Raw genomic sequence first — 19,940 nt, forward strand, 5'->3', positions numbered from 1 at the left:
ATATTTCCCAAAAAATGTACTATCAAAGGGTAATTTTGAAAAATTATTTTTTTAAAGTGCAATAATTGTACTACTAAAAAAAGTTGAATTCCCCAAAAGGGACCATTATTTTGATACGGAAGGAGTATTAAGTTATGTCATTTGTGATAATAAAACTTACAAATGGCACACCAACATTTTCCTGAGTATATATGTTTATTGTTGTTTTCAAATCAATAATATTGTACTTGTTTATTAATTTAGTATAGTGAAAATTGAAATGAGTTGTGAATATAGACAATTTTGTCCAACTATATAAATCTACTAGTGTATGTCCATGCCTGAAGGCACGGTGAAAATATTGTTGGGATTAAAATGTAACTGACTATAAAATTTTTGAGTTAAAAGAAAAGTGTGTGCGTGATTCTTGGAGTTCGACAAACTCAAGATTCAAATCCTAGTAGTGATCTGATAGCTGGACCTCTGACAAGAGAATCTAAGCACAACTATGGAAAGTCAAACCACTAGGAATTAAGGGGTATTTGGTGAGTAAAAGCGGAGGCTCCCCCTCAATCAATGAATCCTTTTTTTTTTCTTTTGCACATTTTTTTTTCTTTTATTTCTTTTGCACATTTTTTCCTTATTCTTTTTCTTTTTCTTTTTCTTTTGTACACTCATTGGCTGCTGACACGCTCAAGAGTATGGAAACCGAACCAGAGAAGCATGGATATAATAAGGATGGCCTGGTTGGTGACTCTGAGGTAGCATTTTCCTCATGGCTGGACTACAAAGAATAGAGGGGAAAGCCGTGGAGATGCAAAAAAATGGAAGATGGTTAAGAGACTCAACATCACTCATGATATGCTAGTATAGGTCAATTCCTCTAGAAAAGCAAAAGATACAATGCCAGAAGTCCATAGAGAAAAAAAACACTAAGGCGGAAGACTCCAATATTTGCTAATCCAAGAGTGTGTACAGAATGAGACATACTAATCAAAAAACACACACTCCAAAATAAGTAATGACTACAGAAAGCACACACATATTAACATGTAATGGATATTCTTATCAATTCCAATATGCACCAAGGACCACTCAAAAATTTTAAGCTTGCAAAACCATACTAAGAAAATCTTTTTGTATTTTTTTTTTCAAAAATAAAGCAAGACAAAAAAATGAACAAGCACACATTTAATGACAAAAAAAAAAAACACAGAAACCCAAAAATTAAAACGAGAAAACAAATTAACACAAGTCAAGTTTTCTCACCCAAACTGCTTTAGTACGAACAAAGTTGTGAGAATTGCGGTTCTTGGGTGGTGTCTTGACGTTGTGGTTCCCTTCCCTTTCAATGGGAACCCGTCTCGACTTGGTTTCCAACTTCCTATGTCTTGGTCTAGGCAAATACAAACTCGCTCCAAGTTTGGTCTCAACCTAATAAAATAACGAGGTCTAATATGACCTTTAACCTCTTTACTACCAATGAAGTGTCTCCTACCCCACGAGATGTTGGAATTTCTTCCATCTCCATGAGACACTCTCCCATGCAACTCATAACAATAAGGGCGAATATGACCATGCATACCACAATGATGACAAATAAACACAGGGTGTACCTTCTTTTCTTTGACCTTACCAACTCTAGGAAGTTTGAATAGTCCATCTTTATGTTAAATTTTATGTTCTCCCTTTCCTTGAGTTCTTGTATCATGAGATGTAGATGCACTCTATTTTTGCTCTTTGTAATCACCAAAGCCAATGCCACTCTTGTCAGAACAAATTTGCTGAGACCCAACGATATTGTCCAAAGTCTTTGATCCTCTGTTCCAAAGACCAATGGTAGCCATAGCACACTTGAGTTCTTCCAAAGCAACTTGAGACATCTTGGGAGTTTCAATTTTTTCTTCATATGTTGCATAGATTTGTTGTAGCTCATTCCTCTCTGTCTCACAAGTCAAGAGTTTTGCACAAAGAGCTTGTCGATCATTAGCTATCTTGATGGCATCAATCCTAGCCTCGGAAATCTCCTCCTTTAGTTTGACATTCTCACTTTCACATACTTTGAGTTTCATAGTGAGTTTGTCATTCAATTTGGATAACTTAAGAGACTCCTTATATAACTTTTCATAAGCTTGCTCAAGCTCTTCATCATCACTTCCCGAGGATTCATCATCAGTGGCATTCTCAACCGGGCTCTTCGGATACTTCATTCGTCCTTCAGTTTCGGAAGCTGCCATGAAAGCAAGGAATTGTTTATGTCCCTCTTCACCTTGATCTTCATTGCCACTTTTATCTTCATTAGATTCATTTCCAACTCTATGAGCACTACTAAAAGCAATAGCATCTTTTTGTTTCTTTTTGAAATTCCTATATGCTTCATAAGTTTGGAGATTTCCAACCAAGTGATCCAGCTTGAAGTTGTCAACATCTTGAGCCTCCTCAATAGCCGTAACTTTTGGTTGGAACCGATCGGGCAAGGATCTCAAAATTTTTCCCACAACTTTGAATTCTGGTATTTTTTCACCTAAATTGAAGCTGGAATTTACAATGTCACTCAACTTCGCATAAAATTCATCAAAGGTCCCACTATCTTTCATTGAAAGGTTTTCGAAACTAGACGTGAGCCTTTGAAGTTTTGAGCGTTTAACAGAAGGCGTGCCCTCATGAATAGTTTGTAAGATATCCCAAGCCTCTTTTGTGACTTCATAATTGCAAACACGGCTAAACTCTTCAGGTGTGATAGCGCAAAAGAGAGAATTGATAGCTTTACCATTCCAGCTACTATTTTGGTAATCAATTGTGTCCCACTTATCAATTGGTTTGGGCAAAGTTACTCCATCAACGGTAATTGTTGGTTCGGTCCACCCATTCATGACAGATTGCCAAACTTTTTCATCTATAGATTTCAAAAACGATCTCATCCGAGCTTTCCAAAAAGAATAATTGGATCCATCAAGTAGGGGCGGTCGAACCATAGAATTTCCCTCACGAATTGTATCCATTATCACAAATCAAACAAGATCTCGCTCTAATAGATTTGTAAAACAAAAAAAAATAGAGCGACCTACTCTGATACCAATTGAAAAATCTAGAAATCCCCTAGATACTGATTTGTGTTTATGTATCAATTTTAAGCAGTAAACAACAATCCCAATCAAACAATCAAGACAAATCGACACAATGATTTTACGTGAAAAAACCACAATTGGACACCTTCAATTGTGATAAAAAACCACGGGCAACAGCCACAAAACAATCCACTAAGAAGATATAAAGGAATTACACAGGTATACTCTCAATTACCTAGCGAATCCACACCCGAATTTAACCAACCCCTATGTGCCTCTTCCAACCCCATCTTCACCTTTGAATTGTCTTGACGATGAGCCACTCTAGAATCTACCAAAGCTTCAGGCTCGAATTCTTCAGAATCCACCGAAGAACAACTCTCTCTTTTGTGTAGAACAAACAAATAATCCTTTGATGTATACTCTTTAAACCATGAGTTGAATACTCAATCAAAACATCAAAGAAAACTAGCAAAATATCCCCAGATATCCCCAGATATAAACCCTAGAACCCAAGAAGAAGATCTGGAGAAGTAATCCTAGATTTGGAGCAACTTGCGAATTTATAGAATCTGAATCGCAAGGTCCACTCGAGCGTGGGAATTGACGCTCGAGCGGGGTCACTATATGACGTGTTCCAAACCAGGATTTATGCTCGAGCGGGGATTTCGACGCTCGAGCGTGAAAACACGCACTACAAGAAATCTAGGCTATTGTGACAAAATTTGGTGACGAATTTTTTTTTTTTTGTCTTAAAATTTAACCCAAAGATGACGAAATATTAATATTGTCGTTTGTTTTAATTTTTCTTAAGAGTATAGGAGACGAAAACAAAATTTCGTTTGCAAAAATGAGGCACCAATTTCATTTGCATTGGCGCGAATTATTTTAGCTCATTGGAGACGAACATTTTTGTCACAAAATATAATTTTTTTTTGTGACGAACGTAATTCGTCACCAATAAATTTCCAACCTATTAAACGATGTCGTTGCATATTTCCATTTATTAGGCGACAAATATATTTTTGTCTAGGAAGGACAAGTTATGGAAGACGAAAATATTTCGTCACCTATAAACACTCCATCATGTAGACAACGTCATTTCATCTTTCTATTAAATAGGTGACAAATATATTTTTCTCGGAAGAATAAGTTATGGGAGACAAAAATATTTCGTTAGTAATAAATTCTAATTGATTGCGTAACGAATATATTTTTCGTCTCATAAGGTTAAGTTGTGGAAGACAAAAATATTTCATCACCAATAATAAATTATTTTTTCTGGTATTTAAGGATACAAAAATATTTTATCACTAATCATTTTTCTTTATCAAAATGCCGTGGTTTTGTGTTTCGAAGCATTGAAACTGTGACCCCAAGAGATACACTTTGACGCTTATCACTCATTTTCATGTATACGGACCTTGAAGTCGTGACCCTGGAAGACACTTTCTACAAACCCTCATTTTTCTCTCGCACTTGAGTCTACTCCTCTCTCACAAGTATTGAAGTCGTGAATTAAGAAGACACTCTGTAAACTATTTCTTCTATTTTGCGCTAAAGCCCCTCTCTTCTGTCTCACCCTTCGTGCATGCCAGCATTGAAGCTATTATCCAAGAAGGCACCCTATGCAAACCTACTATTCTCTCTCACAGTGAAGGCCCCTCTTCCACGCAAGCACTTTTTCTCATTGTTTGAACCAACTCTACCCTTTTCATCTAGAACACCCATTTCAGAAAAATCGAAGGTCAAAACCTCTCTCCACAAAATAAAAATAAAAATAAAAATAAAAAATAAGATAATTAATGTAGCTATTTTTTGTTTTTTTTGTGAGAAAAAATACAAAGAAACAAATAATAAAAAATTTGTAATTTTCAAAATTAATAAAAAACATTACCTTGTTTAGTATGGAGTTTTCAATAATTAATTTTAAAAATTTGGTGATAAAATTTATTTTTGTTTTAGAACGTATCGCAAACATGACCAAATATTACTTTTGTCGATTATTTTAGTTCTTCTCAAAACTATAGGAGACGAAAAAATAAATTCGTTGGAAAAAAAAGAGGCACCAATTTTTTTTCTTGTTGGCACCAATTATTTTAGCTCATTGGAGACAAACATTTTTGTCACAAAATATAAAGATTTTTGCGACAAAAAGGAATTCGTCACCAATAAATTCCAAACTTATAAGACGATGTCGTTTCATTTTCTTATTTATTTGGTGACAAATATATTTTTTGTCTGGGAAGGATAAGTTATGGGAGACGAAAATATTTCGTTTCCAATAAACTCTTCATGCTCGTTTTATCTTTCTGTTAATTAGGCGACAAATATATTTTTGTCTTGGAATGATATGTTTTGAGAGACGAAAATATTTCATCACTAATAAACTCTCCAAGAAGACATTTTGTGCAAAGCTACTATTCTTTCTCACAGTAAACCCCTCTCCACAAAAAGAAGAAAATAATAATAATAATAATTAAACAAGGAAACAAAATATAAGAAATCTAGGCTATTATGACAAAATTTGGTGACCGATTTTTTTTTTTTTTTTTCGTATTAAAATTTTACCCAAAGATGACAAAATATTAATTTTTTCGTTTGTTTTAATTTTTCTCAAACGTATAGGAGACAAAAAAAATTCGTCTCCAAAATTCAGGTGCCAATTTCATTTGCATTGGCACGAATTATTTTAGCTCATTGAAGACGAACATTTTTTGTCACAAAATATATATTTTTTTTGCGACAAATTTAATTCGTCACCAATAAATTCCCTACCTATTAAACGATGTCGTTGCATATTTCCATTTATTAGGCGACAAATATATTTTTGTCTAGGAATGATAAGTTATGGAAGACGAAAATATTTCGTCATCAATAAACACTCCATCATGCAAACGATGTCGTTTCATCTTTCTATTAAATGGGCGACAAATATATTTTTGTCTCGGAAGAATAAGTTGTGGGAGACAAAAATATTTCGTCACTAATAAATTCTGATTGATTGCGCGACGAATATATTTTTCGCCTCATAAGGTTATGTTGTGGAAGACAAAAATATTTCGTCACCAATAATAAATTATCTGTTTTTGTATTTAAGGAGACAAAAATATTTTATCACTAATTATTTCTCTTTATTAATATGCTATGGTTTTGTGTTTCGGAGCACTGAAACCGTGACCCCAAGAGACACACTCTGACCCTTATCACTCATTTTCATGTGCACGGACACTCAAGTCGTGATCCCAGAAGACACTTCCTGTAAACCCTCATTTCTCTCTCGCACTTGAGCGTATTCTTCTCTCACAAGTATTGAAGTCGTGAAGCAAGAAGACACTCTGTAAACCATTTTTTCTATTTTCGCACTAAGGCCCCTCTCATATGTCTCACACTTAAGCCCTTCATGCATGCTAGTATTGAATCTATTATCCAAGAAGGCACCCTATGCAAAACCGACTATTCTTGCTTATAGTGAAAGCGCCTCTTGCATAAGCACTTTTTCTTATTATTTGAACCAACTCTACCCTTTCCGTCTAGAACACTAATTTTAGAAAAATCGCAGGTCAAAACCCCTCTCCACAAAAAAAAAAAGATAATTAATGTAGCTATTTTTTTTTGTGAGAAAAAAATAGAGGAAAAATTAATAATAATTTTTTAATTTTCAAAATTAATAGAAAACATTACCTTGTTTAGTATGGAGTTTTCAATAATTAATTTTTAATTTTTAATCTATATTTTTTTAGTGAACATTTTTTAATATTATATATATATATATATATATTTTACTTTTTAAATCCCTTTAATTTAGATGAGGGCAAATTGCAACAGTTGTCCCGGTACTTCGGTCCTTGTGTCATATAAATGGTATGTGCCATATCTATATCTATCTATCTATCTATCTATCTATATCTACATCTATATCTATCTATACTATATATTAAGCAAAAGGGGGTTTTTAACTCATAGACCTTGTGAGAGCTCCAATATCCTAATCCTCATTTTCTAATTTTTTGATTTTTTTTCCTTTAAAAAAAACACAGCATTTATTAAATTCTCCAAAATCTTTTTGACTTCCTTTTCAATGCTTAATTTTCTAAATTTTTTATTTAAAAAAAAAAACTTAGCATTTGTTGATTTGGTCAAAATCCCCTGATCAGCATTTATTAATTTTTTCCAATCCACATGTCTTTCCACATGCCTGCATTTATTGATTTGGTTAAAATCCTCTGATCAACATTTAAAATCCCCTCATACAAATAATTATAGATACAATTTATACATAGTTACTGCAGTACCTTTCTCAACTTCTCCCATACATTATGATTAGGGATGAGATTGTTAAATTATTTTTATAAAAATCTTAAAAAACACAATTAACTAATTAACTTCTCCCATACACTAATTAATTTATAAAATTTGAATTAACTAATTAACTAATTACACTAATTAATTAATTTATAAGTACACTAATTAATTACTTTATACAATTCTAATTAACTAATTATTTAATTACCACTAATTAAATTAACTAATTAACTAAACTAATTAATTAATTATAAAATTCTAATTAACTAAATGAATTAACTAAACTAATTAATAACCAACAATTAGCCCAGAAATAGCAGAATGATCAATTGGAGCACCATTCTCTCGTGATTCAACTGGATGTTTTTGATAGAGCAATCCGCTTGGTTCTCATTCCAAACATTGCATCATTTTGACAATGTCCAAAGTAAGTCCTGCAAATTTGACCTCATTTCGGTGATAGCTTGTTAGCAGTGCATCTTTCATAACTTGTTTGCACAAAGAGCAGTGAAATTCAGGTGGAAGATCACCAACAGAACGAGTGGAAGGCAGCCTATCTATTTCTTTTTTAAAAGCAATCTCATTTGGCTTTAAGACAGCAACAGGTACCTTCAAATAAAATTCAGAACAAAAATAGAGGCAGCCGATTCCCACAAGAGAGAGAGAGAGAGAGAGAGATGTGTGTGTGCATCTGTCTGTGTGTATGGCCTGCTTGTGCTTTGTGTGTGTGTTGTGCGCTGGGTGTCTATTGTTTACCCTCTCCTCTGTGTATGTTCTGTGTGTATTTTACAGCTTGGGAGAGATCGAGAGAGGGGTTAGCCTCTGTGTGTAAAATGTTGTGTGTGTATTGGTGTGTGGATCTCTCTGTGTGTTCTCCGAGGTGGAGAGAACTAGGTGTGTTCCTGAGTGTGTTGTTTTCAGCTCCAACCCAACTCCATGTTAGACTCCAAGCTTTGAATGGGTTTTTGATTTGAGTGATGAGGGAGAGCAGCACTCGTGAGCTCTCAGCCCAGAAAGAGAATGAGAGCGTTGGTCCCTTGTGTGTGTATCCCTTTTTAGCCCCTGATCAGTGCCTTCTCCTCCTCTTGATTATTTTTGATTGATCTCCTCCTTCAACTAAAGATCGAACCCATCCTGACAAAACTTTTACCAAAAGATAATTTGGTTCCAAAGTCATTTTATGAAGTTAAGAAAATACGTCGTGATTTGGGCTTGTCATATGAGTTAATTGATGCTTGTATAAATGATTGTGTACTCTTTTGGAAGGAAAATGCAAGGTTTGATAAATGTCCAAAATGTAAGGCATCCAGATACAAGATCAATCGTGGCAGGGGTAAGAAGATTCCCCATAAGGTGTTGCGGTACTTCACATTGACACCAAGGTTCAAAAGATTGTACGTGTCAAGGAAGACTGCTGAGGACATGAGATAGCACAAGGACAAACGTATAGATGACAGAGTATTGAGGCATCCCGCCGATAGTGATAAGTGGAAGGAATTTGATGTGCAACATCCTCAGTTTGCCCTAGAGCCTCGAAATGTGAGGCTAGGGTTGGCTGTTGATGGGTTCAATCCTTTCGAGAACATGAGCAACTCATATAATTTGTGGCCTGTAGTACTCATTCCTTATAACTTGCCACCTTGGTTGGTTATGAAAGATCCCTTTCTTATGATGTCATTACTTATTCCTGGAGAATCACAACCAGGGATCGATATTGATGTCTATATGAGACCTCTGGTGGATGAGTTGAATGAGTTGTGGGAAAATGGTGCATTATCTTATGATGTCGTAACTGGTGAGTCTTTCCAGATGCGTGCAGCTTTGATGTGGACTATACATGATTGGCCTGTATTTGGTGACATATCTGGGTGGAGAACAAAGGGTCATTGTCATGACCCCAACCTGCTCCTAGTAGGATGGTGCCGTGATGGCCAGTAATCTGGGATTACCGAAGGCCAACTTACAAAATTCACACACAATCAGAGTATAAATATATGGGGCTAGCATGTGCGGAAGCAATAATTTACAATACAAGTGGTCCATAAGAGTCGTGCATAAGTCAAATGGAATGGCATACATCTTTACATAGCTTTACAACTTGGATACAAATAAAATGAAGTACCAAAAATTCATATTACATCTTAACAAAAGGCTTCTCAAGCCGACATAAACAAAATACATGAAATACAAGTCAAGAAACATAATCTTCAAGATTGCCGACATAAATATTGCCTACATAACATGCATCCAAAATATCTTGCAAAACACACATCTCGGCGTAGCCGACTTCTTGGTTGTTACCTACATGTATACATAGGGAGGGTGAGCTTGGATACTCAGTGAATGGTACAAGTAATAAAGGGGTTAAATGAATGATACCCGAGATCCTTTCAAAACAATACATAGTATATCCTTGTCAAAACCATACATATCATAGCTTGTACAAAACATGAGATAAATCTTGTTCATCAAACTTGATCTTACAAAACTTACTTACTTAACATACGTCAACTTAAAACATGGGGTGATGACATTCCGGTAAAACAAAAGCATAACCTCGGCATAACCTTGGTCCTTCAAAACTTACTTACTTACAAGACCTACGCGGTAAACCGTCAGTGGCAAAACAAGACAAAGCAAGGGAGATATCTCAAACAAGGGTGCTGCGAAAGTTTAGAGTCCTCCAGCACAAGGGACCTATGTTACAAAGGCCCATAGCCCTTTAACACTAGAGTGCTGCACAAGTTTAGAGTCCTCCAGCACAAGGGACCTATGTTACAAAGGCCCGTAGCCTTTTAACACCAAAGTACTAATCAAGGGTGCTGCAAAAGTTTAACAAATAGGGGTAATCATTCATGCTTAACAAATACTTTTCAAAACAAAGCAAAGCAAAGCTTATCAAAACATTGTAACATAGCTTTATTAAAAATACCACTCACTTAGTTCTTGGGACGTCGGGATCAAGGCAAAGGTCCAAGTCCTACAAACACATGACAAAATCTACTGAATGCACTTCACAAAACAAGTCTTACATGCATGCAAATGATCTCGGGAAAACATGCTGGGAAATATCTAGGGAAAACATGCTGGAAGTCAAAACACTGTTTTACATGTCAGGAGACATGCTGGGCACCAACCAGCTCTTTGCCGAGGTCCCACACCTCCTGGCCGAGGTGTGGCTACCTAAGCTTCGGCATGCGACTGCCTGCCGAGGTGCGCACAAGACAAACTAAAGGTGTAAGTGATCATGCAAGGTAGGCCAAGGTGAGATACGATGCTTGGCCTAAGTGTGAGGTCTAGGTAAGAGTGATCTCGGCGACTACACTTCGGGAAGTGAGGTCTGGAGATCTGGGTTTCCACCCGTGAAGAACAGGAAGAACATGAACATGAAGATCATGAAGAACATGAATGCTAAAATCATAACTTCTTTATTACAAAAATCTGCTATGAGTTCGAAAACATGGACCTGGGTACCCATACTTGAAAATCATATGAAAATAAACACAAAAACATGGATCTTGGCATGAGCTTTCGGATCAAAACATGACTTTTCTTGAAGAACACATGAATGCTATTTCTCTTTCTAAAACCAAACTTCAAAGCAATGCATGGCTTACAAATCATATTCAATCATGCAATGCAATAACATAAACATAAAGAACGACAAGAGGAGATTAAGAATCTAACCTTAGAATACGGATCTAACGGTTCGATATCTAGGGATCAAGCTTGGAAATCTACTCTCCCTCAAGAACTTCTCTCCCTCTTCTAGAGCTTCTCTCTCCTCTCCAAAACAAAGATATAGAAAATGATAGGTTTCTCTCTCTACCGGCTGACTTAACACTTAGCTCGGACACGTGGCAACGGCTGGTTGGCTCTTCTCAAAAAGGTGATAGATTGACAAGACATGACTATGACAAAGTGTATCTAACAAGCTACCCGGTAAGGCACTCCGGCAAATAATGACATCGGCTAAGGACAAAGCTTCGGCAACTAAGGTGACAATGACCTCGGCTAGGAAGGACAACATTTGACTAAGTTGTGCCACACCTTGGCTTAGATGTGCCACACCTCGGTCTAGGTCATACCACTCCAGGACAAGATCACTCAGGTGCAAAGGTAACATCTCGGCCTAGATAATACACATCTCGGCCTTGGTGATGAACACCTCGGCCTAGATAGTGACATCTCGGCCAATATGTCAAGGCAAAGGTGGAGGTCAAACAAAGTAGTTCCAAGATAATTCTAGACTGAAGATGACCTCGGCTTGGAATGATCTAGGCGTAACATGACCTAGGCTTAACATAGCAGGAAAGGGACAAAGCATGCAAGTAATACTTAAGCAAACACGATAAGATTCATGAATGCAAACTTAACAAGGCAAAGTTATGTAAATGAACATGACCATGACCATGACATGAATATGGGTCGTTACAGCATCTTACCATGGCAAAACATACAAATGCATGCAAACATGACTAGGACATAAAATGTGGGTTGTTACAGTCATTATTCTTGTTACACTTGTAATGATGAACCATATTTTCAATCCTTGAAAGGTAAGACTGCATACACTAACCATCGATGCTACTTGCCTCAAAACCACCCCGAAAGGCGAAAGAGTAAGGCTTACAATGGTAAGCATGAGAAGCGAAAGAGATCTTTAGAGTTACCAGTGGAAAAGATATTAGAGCAATTGGATAGGGTGACAGGTGTCACATATGGGAAGCATCCAAGACACAAGAAAAGACTCTGTCAGGCACCAAATTGGACAAAGGTAAGCATCTTGTATGAGTTACCATACTGGAAGAAATGGAAGCTTCGACACAACATTGATGTCATGCATGTCGAGAAGAATTTTAGTGAAAATACCTTTGGAACTATGTTAGGCATTGATGGAAAGAACAAAGACACCGACAAAGCACGAATGGACTTGGAAGATATGGGCATGGAAAGAGTTGTGGTTAACACGTCGTCCTGATGGAACTTATGTCAAACCTAGGGCAATCTTTTCATTGACCCCTGAAGAGAGGGAGGGTTTCTTTGAATTCTTGAAATCAGTGAAGTATCCAGATGGTTATGCTGCAAACATATCAAGATCAGTGAATGTGAGAAATGGTAAATTAATAGGCTTGAAAAGTCATGACTGCCATGTACTCATACAACGGATTCTTCCAATTGGGATGCACGGTTACGTAGACAAAGAGATTAGTAAAACACTATTTGAGTTAGGTAGCTTTTTCCAGGATTTGTGCTCAAGGACACTGCGCCGTAATTAACTTGAGAAATTAGAGGAACGTATAGTACACATATTATGCAAGCTTGAAAAGATCTTTCCTCCAGCCTTCTTTGATGTGATGGTTCAATTGGCCGTTCACTTGCCGCGTGAGGCTATTCTTGGAGGACTGGTGCAATATCGATGGATGTACCGGATTGAAAGGTAATTGTTAAATTGAAAGGTTCGTAATTATATGTTGCATGTGTAACCTTGCTCTTAACTAATTCTATTTTCAAGGTTTCTCGGAGCTTTAAAAAAGTTTGTTACAAACCGAGCTCGACCAGAAGGTTTAATCGCAGAGGCTTACATTGTCAAAGAGTGCATTACTTTTTGTTCAATGTATGTTGATGGGATTGAAACAGTGCATAATAGACCCGAACGAAATCAAGATCGTGGCGAACGTCGCAAAGGGTTGACTGTATTCACAGAAACTACCCATCCTATTGGCCTAATCACAAGGGATGCTAATATGTCACAAGAATATCGTGATATGGCTCATTGGTTCTTGTTGAACAATAGCCCCGAAATAGAGAAGTATCTAGAGTATGCTTTTCATTTAAATATGTGTATTCTTAGCTTTGTTAATGTAGTTAGCAGTGTATAATAATCACATTCTTTTGAGTAGGATACACAAAAATCTATTACGGACTCCATCTGACCAAGACATAACCCGTATTCAACAAGAGTTTCCCAAGTGGTTCAAAGAGCGGGTAAGGCATTTTCAATTTTAAGACATGATTAAAAATTTGTATAAGATTTTATCATTTATTAATTTATTTTTACTATCTTGATGTACGTTATATGTGATTGTAGATAAATAGATTGAGAGAAGAAAAGTCACCAGAGGCAACCAATGATTTATGGTCATTAGCAAATGGCCCGAATTTGCTAGTAAAAGAGTACTCATATTGCATAATCAATGGCGTACGGTTTCGTACAAGAGAAGTAGACAATCGCCGTAAGAGTCAGAATAGTGGTGTGCTTATGGAAGGGGATCATGAGGGAGTGATGCATGAATTTTATGGTCACTTGTGCAATGTTTGGGAATTAGAGTACATGTGCCATAACAAAGTTGTATTGTTCTAGAGTGAATGGTACAATATAGGAAACACAGGTCGAAGTAGAACATTGCGAACCGATGATTATTGCATAAGTATTGATGTCACAAGTCGGTGGTATCAACACGATCCTTTCATCTTGCCTAGCTAGGCTAAGCAAGTCTTTTACCTAAATGATACCAAATGGGGACAACCTTGGCAAGTTGTTCAATGAATGCAACATAGGGGTGTCTTTGATGTACTAGAGGTAGGTGATGGAGAATCATTAGATGAACCAAAAGAAAACAATGTGTTCCAACAAGAAAATATTACCGATATTGTTCCAATTGACATCGGCCCTAATGTTCAATGTTATAGAGATGGTGTTGAGGCAGAAGTTGTTACAAGGGTTAGGTCATCTGATGAAACAATGATGGAGAATAGAGCTGACAAACAAGATGAAGAGTGTGACGAACCTGATGTAGATTACGATATGGATCTTGATGTAGACTAGGATTTGTAGTTATTTTGCATTTTCTATGTGAACATTGTTCTTAATTCATGTAGTTGAATTTCAATTGTGGGGTTCATCCACTGTTATGTAGGTTTATTGTTGATTGGTCATGTTATGTGCCTGATGGCTTTATAATTAATTTTTTTTATGATAAGTAAATGGTAAAAACAAAAATCATCCATCTCACTCTAGCCATATTTCAATGATTTAGAGCCTATATGAAATATCCACTTGTCGAGATTGTTGTTGCTTTTTGCTTTATGTATAGAAATATATAATTATCTTTTCTTTACATCTAATGTTCAATTATGCGTATCCACCAAAAAAATGTTCAATTATGCTTTATAGTTGGGCAAAATGGACGCTGCAAAAAAAGAGTTGACCAAACCAAGTACCACAACTAAGAAGGTAACGAACTATGAGAAACAAAGAATGAAGAATATTAATAAAAATCGTAAGAGAATGAATGCTCTAGGAGTGAAGAATATAACAACTTGTTTGAAGGCTACGGTTCAACATAAGATATTGAGGAAGGAAAAACAAATACCAAGTGAGGAAAATGATGATGATTATCGACCGTCAAAGGCTGAAGATGGCAACGACACTAAATCCTATGATTCGTTTGAGCATGAGGTACAATACATTTATGCATTGTGAAATATATTATTTCTTGTTACTTTCAATTCATACACACATAGACATGTATATCTTTCTGCATATATTCACATTTTATTATGTTATTCAGCTGTTAGAGATACCATCGAGAGCCCGTTCACAATCTCATCATGAGGCATTGACCTACGCATCAGAAGAGAGGGATACCTCTTCACGTCCTAAGGTGGCTAGCCATCCGCCACCACCTCTCAATGTGGAGCCTCGACTTGAGGTGATTGCTGGTAATACTATTGGTAAGACACACTCTTTATTTACATTGATTTGAGATCTTAATTAAATTTGTTCACATACTATTTCAATATTATGGCTTCAGAATATCAGTTGCTAAGTGTGTTCGTAGCCTGACTCGAGGCAAAGAGGTTCAAGGCCTTGTTGATAGAGATGGAAAGCTTAGCGTGCCTATCCCTCCAGAATTTTGTGCACCGGTAGGGGACTATGCCTCAAAACTAGCCTCAAAGATTGGTGTAGAAGTGTGAACTCGTTTACCAGATCCAAGTGTTCGTAGGTGGAAGTATGTTCATGCCTCCGTTAAGGAGGCGATGTTTCAACGCTTGAATGTAAGTTCGTTGTCTACTCTATTATAGGACATTTTACTCATTTTTATAATAGGTTAGAAATCTTAATTATTTATTGTAATTATTTTATTTTTTATAAGAATTATCTATGACTTATCTATTTTTTGCAAGATCAATTTGATTTACAAGGAGACCCTATTGATATAGAGAAGGCAATGAATATAAAATTTGGTCAGAGATTGAGTAACCATACCTATAGGCTGCACAAACAATTCATGGAGCTGAAGGAGGCTAAAGGGGAGGAGTATGCAAGAAACCACCCACCGAAGAATGTTGATCCTACCAAGTGGATAGATCTTATTGATAAAAAGTGGAACACTAAAGAATTTCTGGTAACATTTTCATCTTTTCTTTTTTCACCCAGAAAAACCATCTTATGATGAAATCTCAACAAGTACTCTAATCTATTTTTCAAAGAATTGAATGAAACTAGTGAATAATTTGAAATATCTTTTAAGTTGAAATGATATATAGGAAAATGATAGAGAGGAACAATGCAATTTCTTTATTATCAAGCATTAAATTTGTTTTTCTAGTGATACATTTCATTGTTATATTGGTTCATTATTCCTTACAAAAACAATCAAAAGCCAACATATTTGTCTTACTAATGATACATTTCATTGTTATATTGGTCATTCTTCCTTATAGGAACAATCAAAGGCCAACATCACAAACAGAAAAAGGATGTATACAAAACATAGATGTGGTTCTAGGTCAATCCCTGTTAGAGTAGAAAAACTGGTACGTATCCTTGCACTTTCATAATTATATTAGATTCTTAGCTTTATTTATTGAATATTTGGCCTATCGAATTAGGCACGAGAAAAGAAGATGCTACCTGATCTAGCAGAGTTGTACAAGGAAACTCACTATAATGAGAAAACACATGAGTGGATCTCATCTCAAGCTCAGTGTAATTATGTGAGTATATATTGCAATTTTTATTAACAAAATTTTAAAATACTATTTGTTATGATCTTATTTAATTTTCTAAAAATTATTTAATTTTTTTATATTTGATAGGAAAATATGTTACGGACACAGGCTGATCACCTCTCACAACCGGGATCAATCCCTTTGACTGCAGAAGAGCTGTCAATCAAAGTGCTAAAGCCAAGGTCTGGCTATGTGAAGGGACTTGGCATGAGACCTTCATCCTCTATTAGGAGGACCACTACCATATATGCTGAAACAAATGATTATGTGAAGCGCCTTGAGATGCAAATAGAGACACAGAAGGAACAAATACAAATGCAGAACAATAAAATAGAAGATCTTGAAGAGGGTAAGAAGAAGCAAGGGGAGATAATGGCTGATGTTGTCAACTTTTTGAGGACCAAAGGATTCACTGTACACTTTGGAAGTAGAGGGGACTCATCCACAAGTCTTGGTAAAGTATATTAACTTTAATATAACAAATTTTATAAAAGAATATATGTTTGAAGAATTAAGAAGTAATGGAAACATGCATATGACATCCAATTTGTACAGGTGCACGGGATGTATAAATTATGAATTAGTCTAAAAAATATTTTTTTCTCTATACTTAAAGTTTCAAAAAAAGGCCGTCGAAATGCTAAATTATCACACAACTACAGATCTGTACAGGAACCAATAGAAACACCTTAGGAGGGATCAATATAAGTTGTATGAACTTACGGCACATTAATGGGATGCATCATTTGTGAATTAGCCTTAAAATTAATTCTTTGTTCTCATAATCTCGAAAAAAGTCTGTTAGAGGGATAAATTGTATAATTGATCTAATTGTAAATTGATGAGTTACTAATATTTTTAATCTTTTGTATAATTGATTAATTACTAAAGCTTTTATTTTATTTTTTCGCAGATTGGATTGGGGTGGCATTTTTGACGTGCAACAATAATATAATTTGCTTGAATGTTCATTTTTGTTTGATAAGGATACACATACTTTGTGGAGTTGCACTAGTTATTGTTGGATGTTTGGTGAAATTGAACAAGTTATAACTTTGGTTTTTTTTGTGGATATTTCACTATTTTATTGTATTAGGATGAAATTATTTGTAATGATGAATGGATATTTTCATTTTGTTAATTCGTAAATGTGTTGATAACAGGTTAGGTTAAGTTGTGATGGAATTATTATATTCAATAGGTTTCAACATGAACATGGTTATATTTGTTGAACTAGAATTTAGATTTTGATAAAATAGGTATATAATGTGGAAAAAAATATTATGGAATTATTGACAAAATTTTCCATCCGTAAAGAAGGTTTTTTTGTCTCTTATTTGGCTTAGGTGGATGACTAATTTTGTCATGAATTCTTTATTTCGTCGCTAAATGAATTGGTCATGACAAAAAATATTGTCACATTTTGTCACTATTACCCTCAATGTGTGACGAATTTTTTTGACATTATTTCATCATTTTTAATGATGAATTTGTTTTTGTCTCTATTGATAGCTTCTTTGACAAAAAATTTTCGTCTTCGTTTATATTAAACGTGACAAAATTATTTCGTCTCTATTTCTTGTATTTATGACAAAATACTTTTGTCTCTAATTTCTTCCTTTAATGACAAAATATTTTGTCGTTAATTTCTTACAAGTATGTTCCCAACAGAGTGTATTGGAGACAAAAAAATTCGTCACAAATTTATCATTTTTAATGATGAATTTGTTTTTGTCTTTATTGGTAGCTTCTTTGACAAAAAATTTTCGTCTTCGTTTATATTGAACGTGACAAAATTATTTCGTCTCTATTTCTTATATTTATGACAAAATTCTTTTGTCCCTAATTTCTTCCTTTAATGACAAAATATTTTATCGCTAATTGCTTACAAGTATGTTCCCAACAGAGTGTATTGGAGACAAAAAAATTCGTTACAAATTTATCATTTTTAATAATGAATTTGTTTTTGTCTCTATTGGTAGCTTCTTTGATAAAAAAAATTTGTCTTCTATTTTGTCTCTATTTCTTATATTTATGACATAATACTTTTGTCTCTAATTTCTTCCTTTAATGACAAAATATTTTGTTGCTAATTACTTACGAGTATGTTCCCAACAAAGCGTATTGGAGACAAAAAAATTCGTCACAAATTTATCATTTTCAATGACGAAATTGTTTTTTCGTCTCTAAGACCCTTTAGCGACGAAAATTTTTCGTCGTAATTAGTTTGGGTGACGAAATATATACATTTTGGGACAAATTTGTTTCGTCTTTAAATCCCAAATTTGTTGTAGTGACGGATCACAATATATTTGCAGACTCACCAAACTTTTGAAACTCAGAATTCTCCGCTCGAGCGGACAGGCAACTTTGAATGCATTTTTGCATTTTGCTTCGGGGGCGCTGCCCCTCGACCCTGCGAGCTGACTGGGCAGCTCGACCCCCGTCATAATCAGCGAAGTGGCAATCTTGAAAGCATTAACATCACAAACTTCTCTGCAAGGCACAATTCGAGTTGGATTCGCATCTAAACACTCATAGCCTCACTGAAATAAAAAAGCAAAAACAAATACAACTGAAAGGAGTTTTGTCAAACGGGATTGCTAAGAATAAAAACCTAACACAAATGAATTTTATAATTATATTTTGAAAAGAGTTTGTCAAACTTGAAATTTTGTTTTGCTGTATATTTTAAAAATAATTTTTACAAATTTATAATTCAAAATTTATTTGGTTTTGGAGTTTTCAAAAACAGATTTTAAATTTTCAGATTGTATTTTATTATTTTTAGTTAACTTTTTAAATATTTTAATCAACTTTTTGCAAAATTATAAAATTTAGAGAGATGTTGTTTAATCAAAAAAAATTGTCCAATTGAATTTAACAATAAATTTTGCTAAAAAAAAATTTATTTTTAACAATAAGCAAGTTTCAATAATATCATTGTGATTACATTTTTGTTTGTCAAACAAAAATTTAAGTGGCAAAAAATGGTGGTGTCCATGATTAGTAATGGCAGAGGTAATGTGATGAAAATTGCTTAAATTTATCAAGAAAGCGTGAAAATAGTGATGATACAATTAATTTCTTATACTCGTACAAATGCAAACAAAGACCATATCATCAAATATTTACTACTGTAGTATTTTTTTTAACCCACCTGCAATTTGCAACATAAAATAAGCACTTTATTACCCTGACCAACAACAGTATCCAATAAAATTTCTATATTTACTTCGGTGTTTGAGGGAGGTGGCTTCAGATCAGAGCCAGTGGGGTGGGGAGTGATATTTTGGCTAAATGTCATATAAGACTTTGTACTTTCCTACCTCTTCATTTTGGTTTTCCCCTTTTGCCTGACACACTTTCAACTTGGATCAAAAAACTTGTTACTTTTGGAATATGTATTCATCGAAGTGAACGAAATAGTTGCATATAGTTCTCTAGTTGTGTGTAAACTTGGTGCTTTCCCCATTTCTCAAACATACATATTTCTTTTTAGAGTGTGAGTTTTGGTTGAAATAAAGAAGAGAGATATCATGGCTATAGTTTTGCACTAATTTTAATCTA

At 35.0% G+C, this 19,940-nt stretch overlaps 2 protein-coding genes across 2 annotated transcripts; both read left to right on the forward strand.

The window, feature by feature from the left end:
* Positions 1-8,936: 8,936 nt before the first annotated feature.
* On the forward strand, positions 8,937-13,716 carry LOC145803892 (uncharacterized). Its single transcript, XM_082897278.1, has 6 exons — positions 8,937-9,147; positions 11,912-12,129; positions 12,242-12,470; positions 12,993-13,173; positions 13,256-13,340; positions 13,444-13,716. Exons 1-6 carry the CDS (start codon positions 8,937-8,939, stop codon positions 13,714-13,716), a joined length of 1,197 nt encoding a protein of 398 aa, XP_082753404.1.
* A 1,527-nt stretch (positions 13,717-15,243) lies between these two features.
* On the forward strand, positions 15,244-16,382 carry LOC145803893 (uncharacterized). Its single transcript, XM_082897280.1, has 3 exons — positions 15,244-15,763; positions 16,083-16,175; positions 16,251-16,382. The coding sequence occupies exons 1-3, from the start codon at positions 15,587-15,589 to the stop codon at positions 16,380-16,382; spliced, it is 402 nt and encodes a 133-aa protein (XP_082753406.1). The 5' UTR covers positions 15,244-15,586.
* Positions 16,383-19,940: the final 3,558 nt, after the last annotated feature.

Source organism: Camellia sinensis, chromosome 12 (assembly GCF_055761805.1).
Source record: "Camellia sinensis isolate YWXY chromosome 12, ASM5576180v1, whole genome shotgun sequence".
NCBI lineage: Eukaryota > Viridiplantae > Streptophyta > Magnoliopsida > Ericales > Theaceae > Camellia > Camellia sinensis.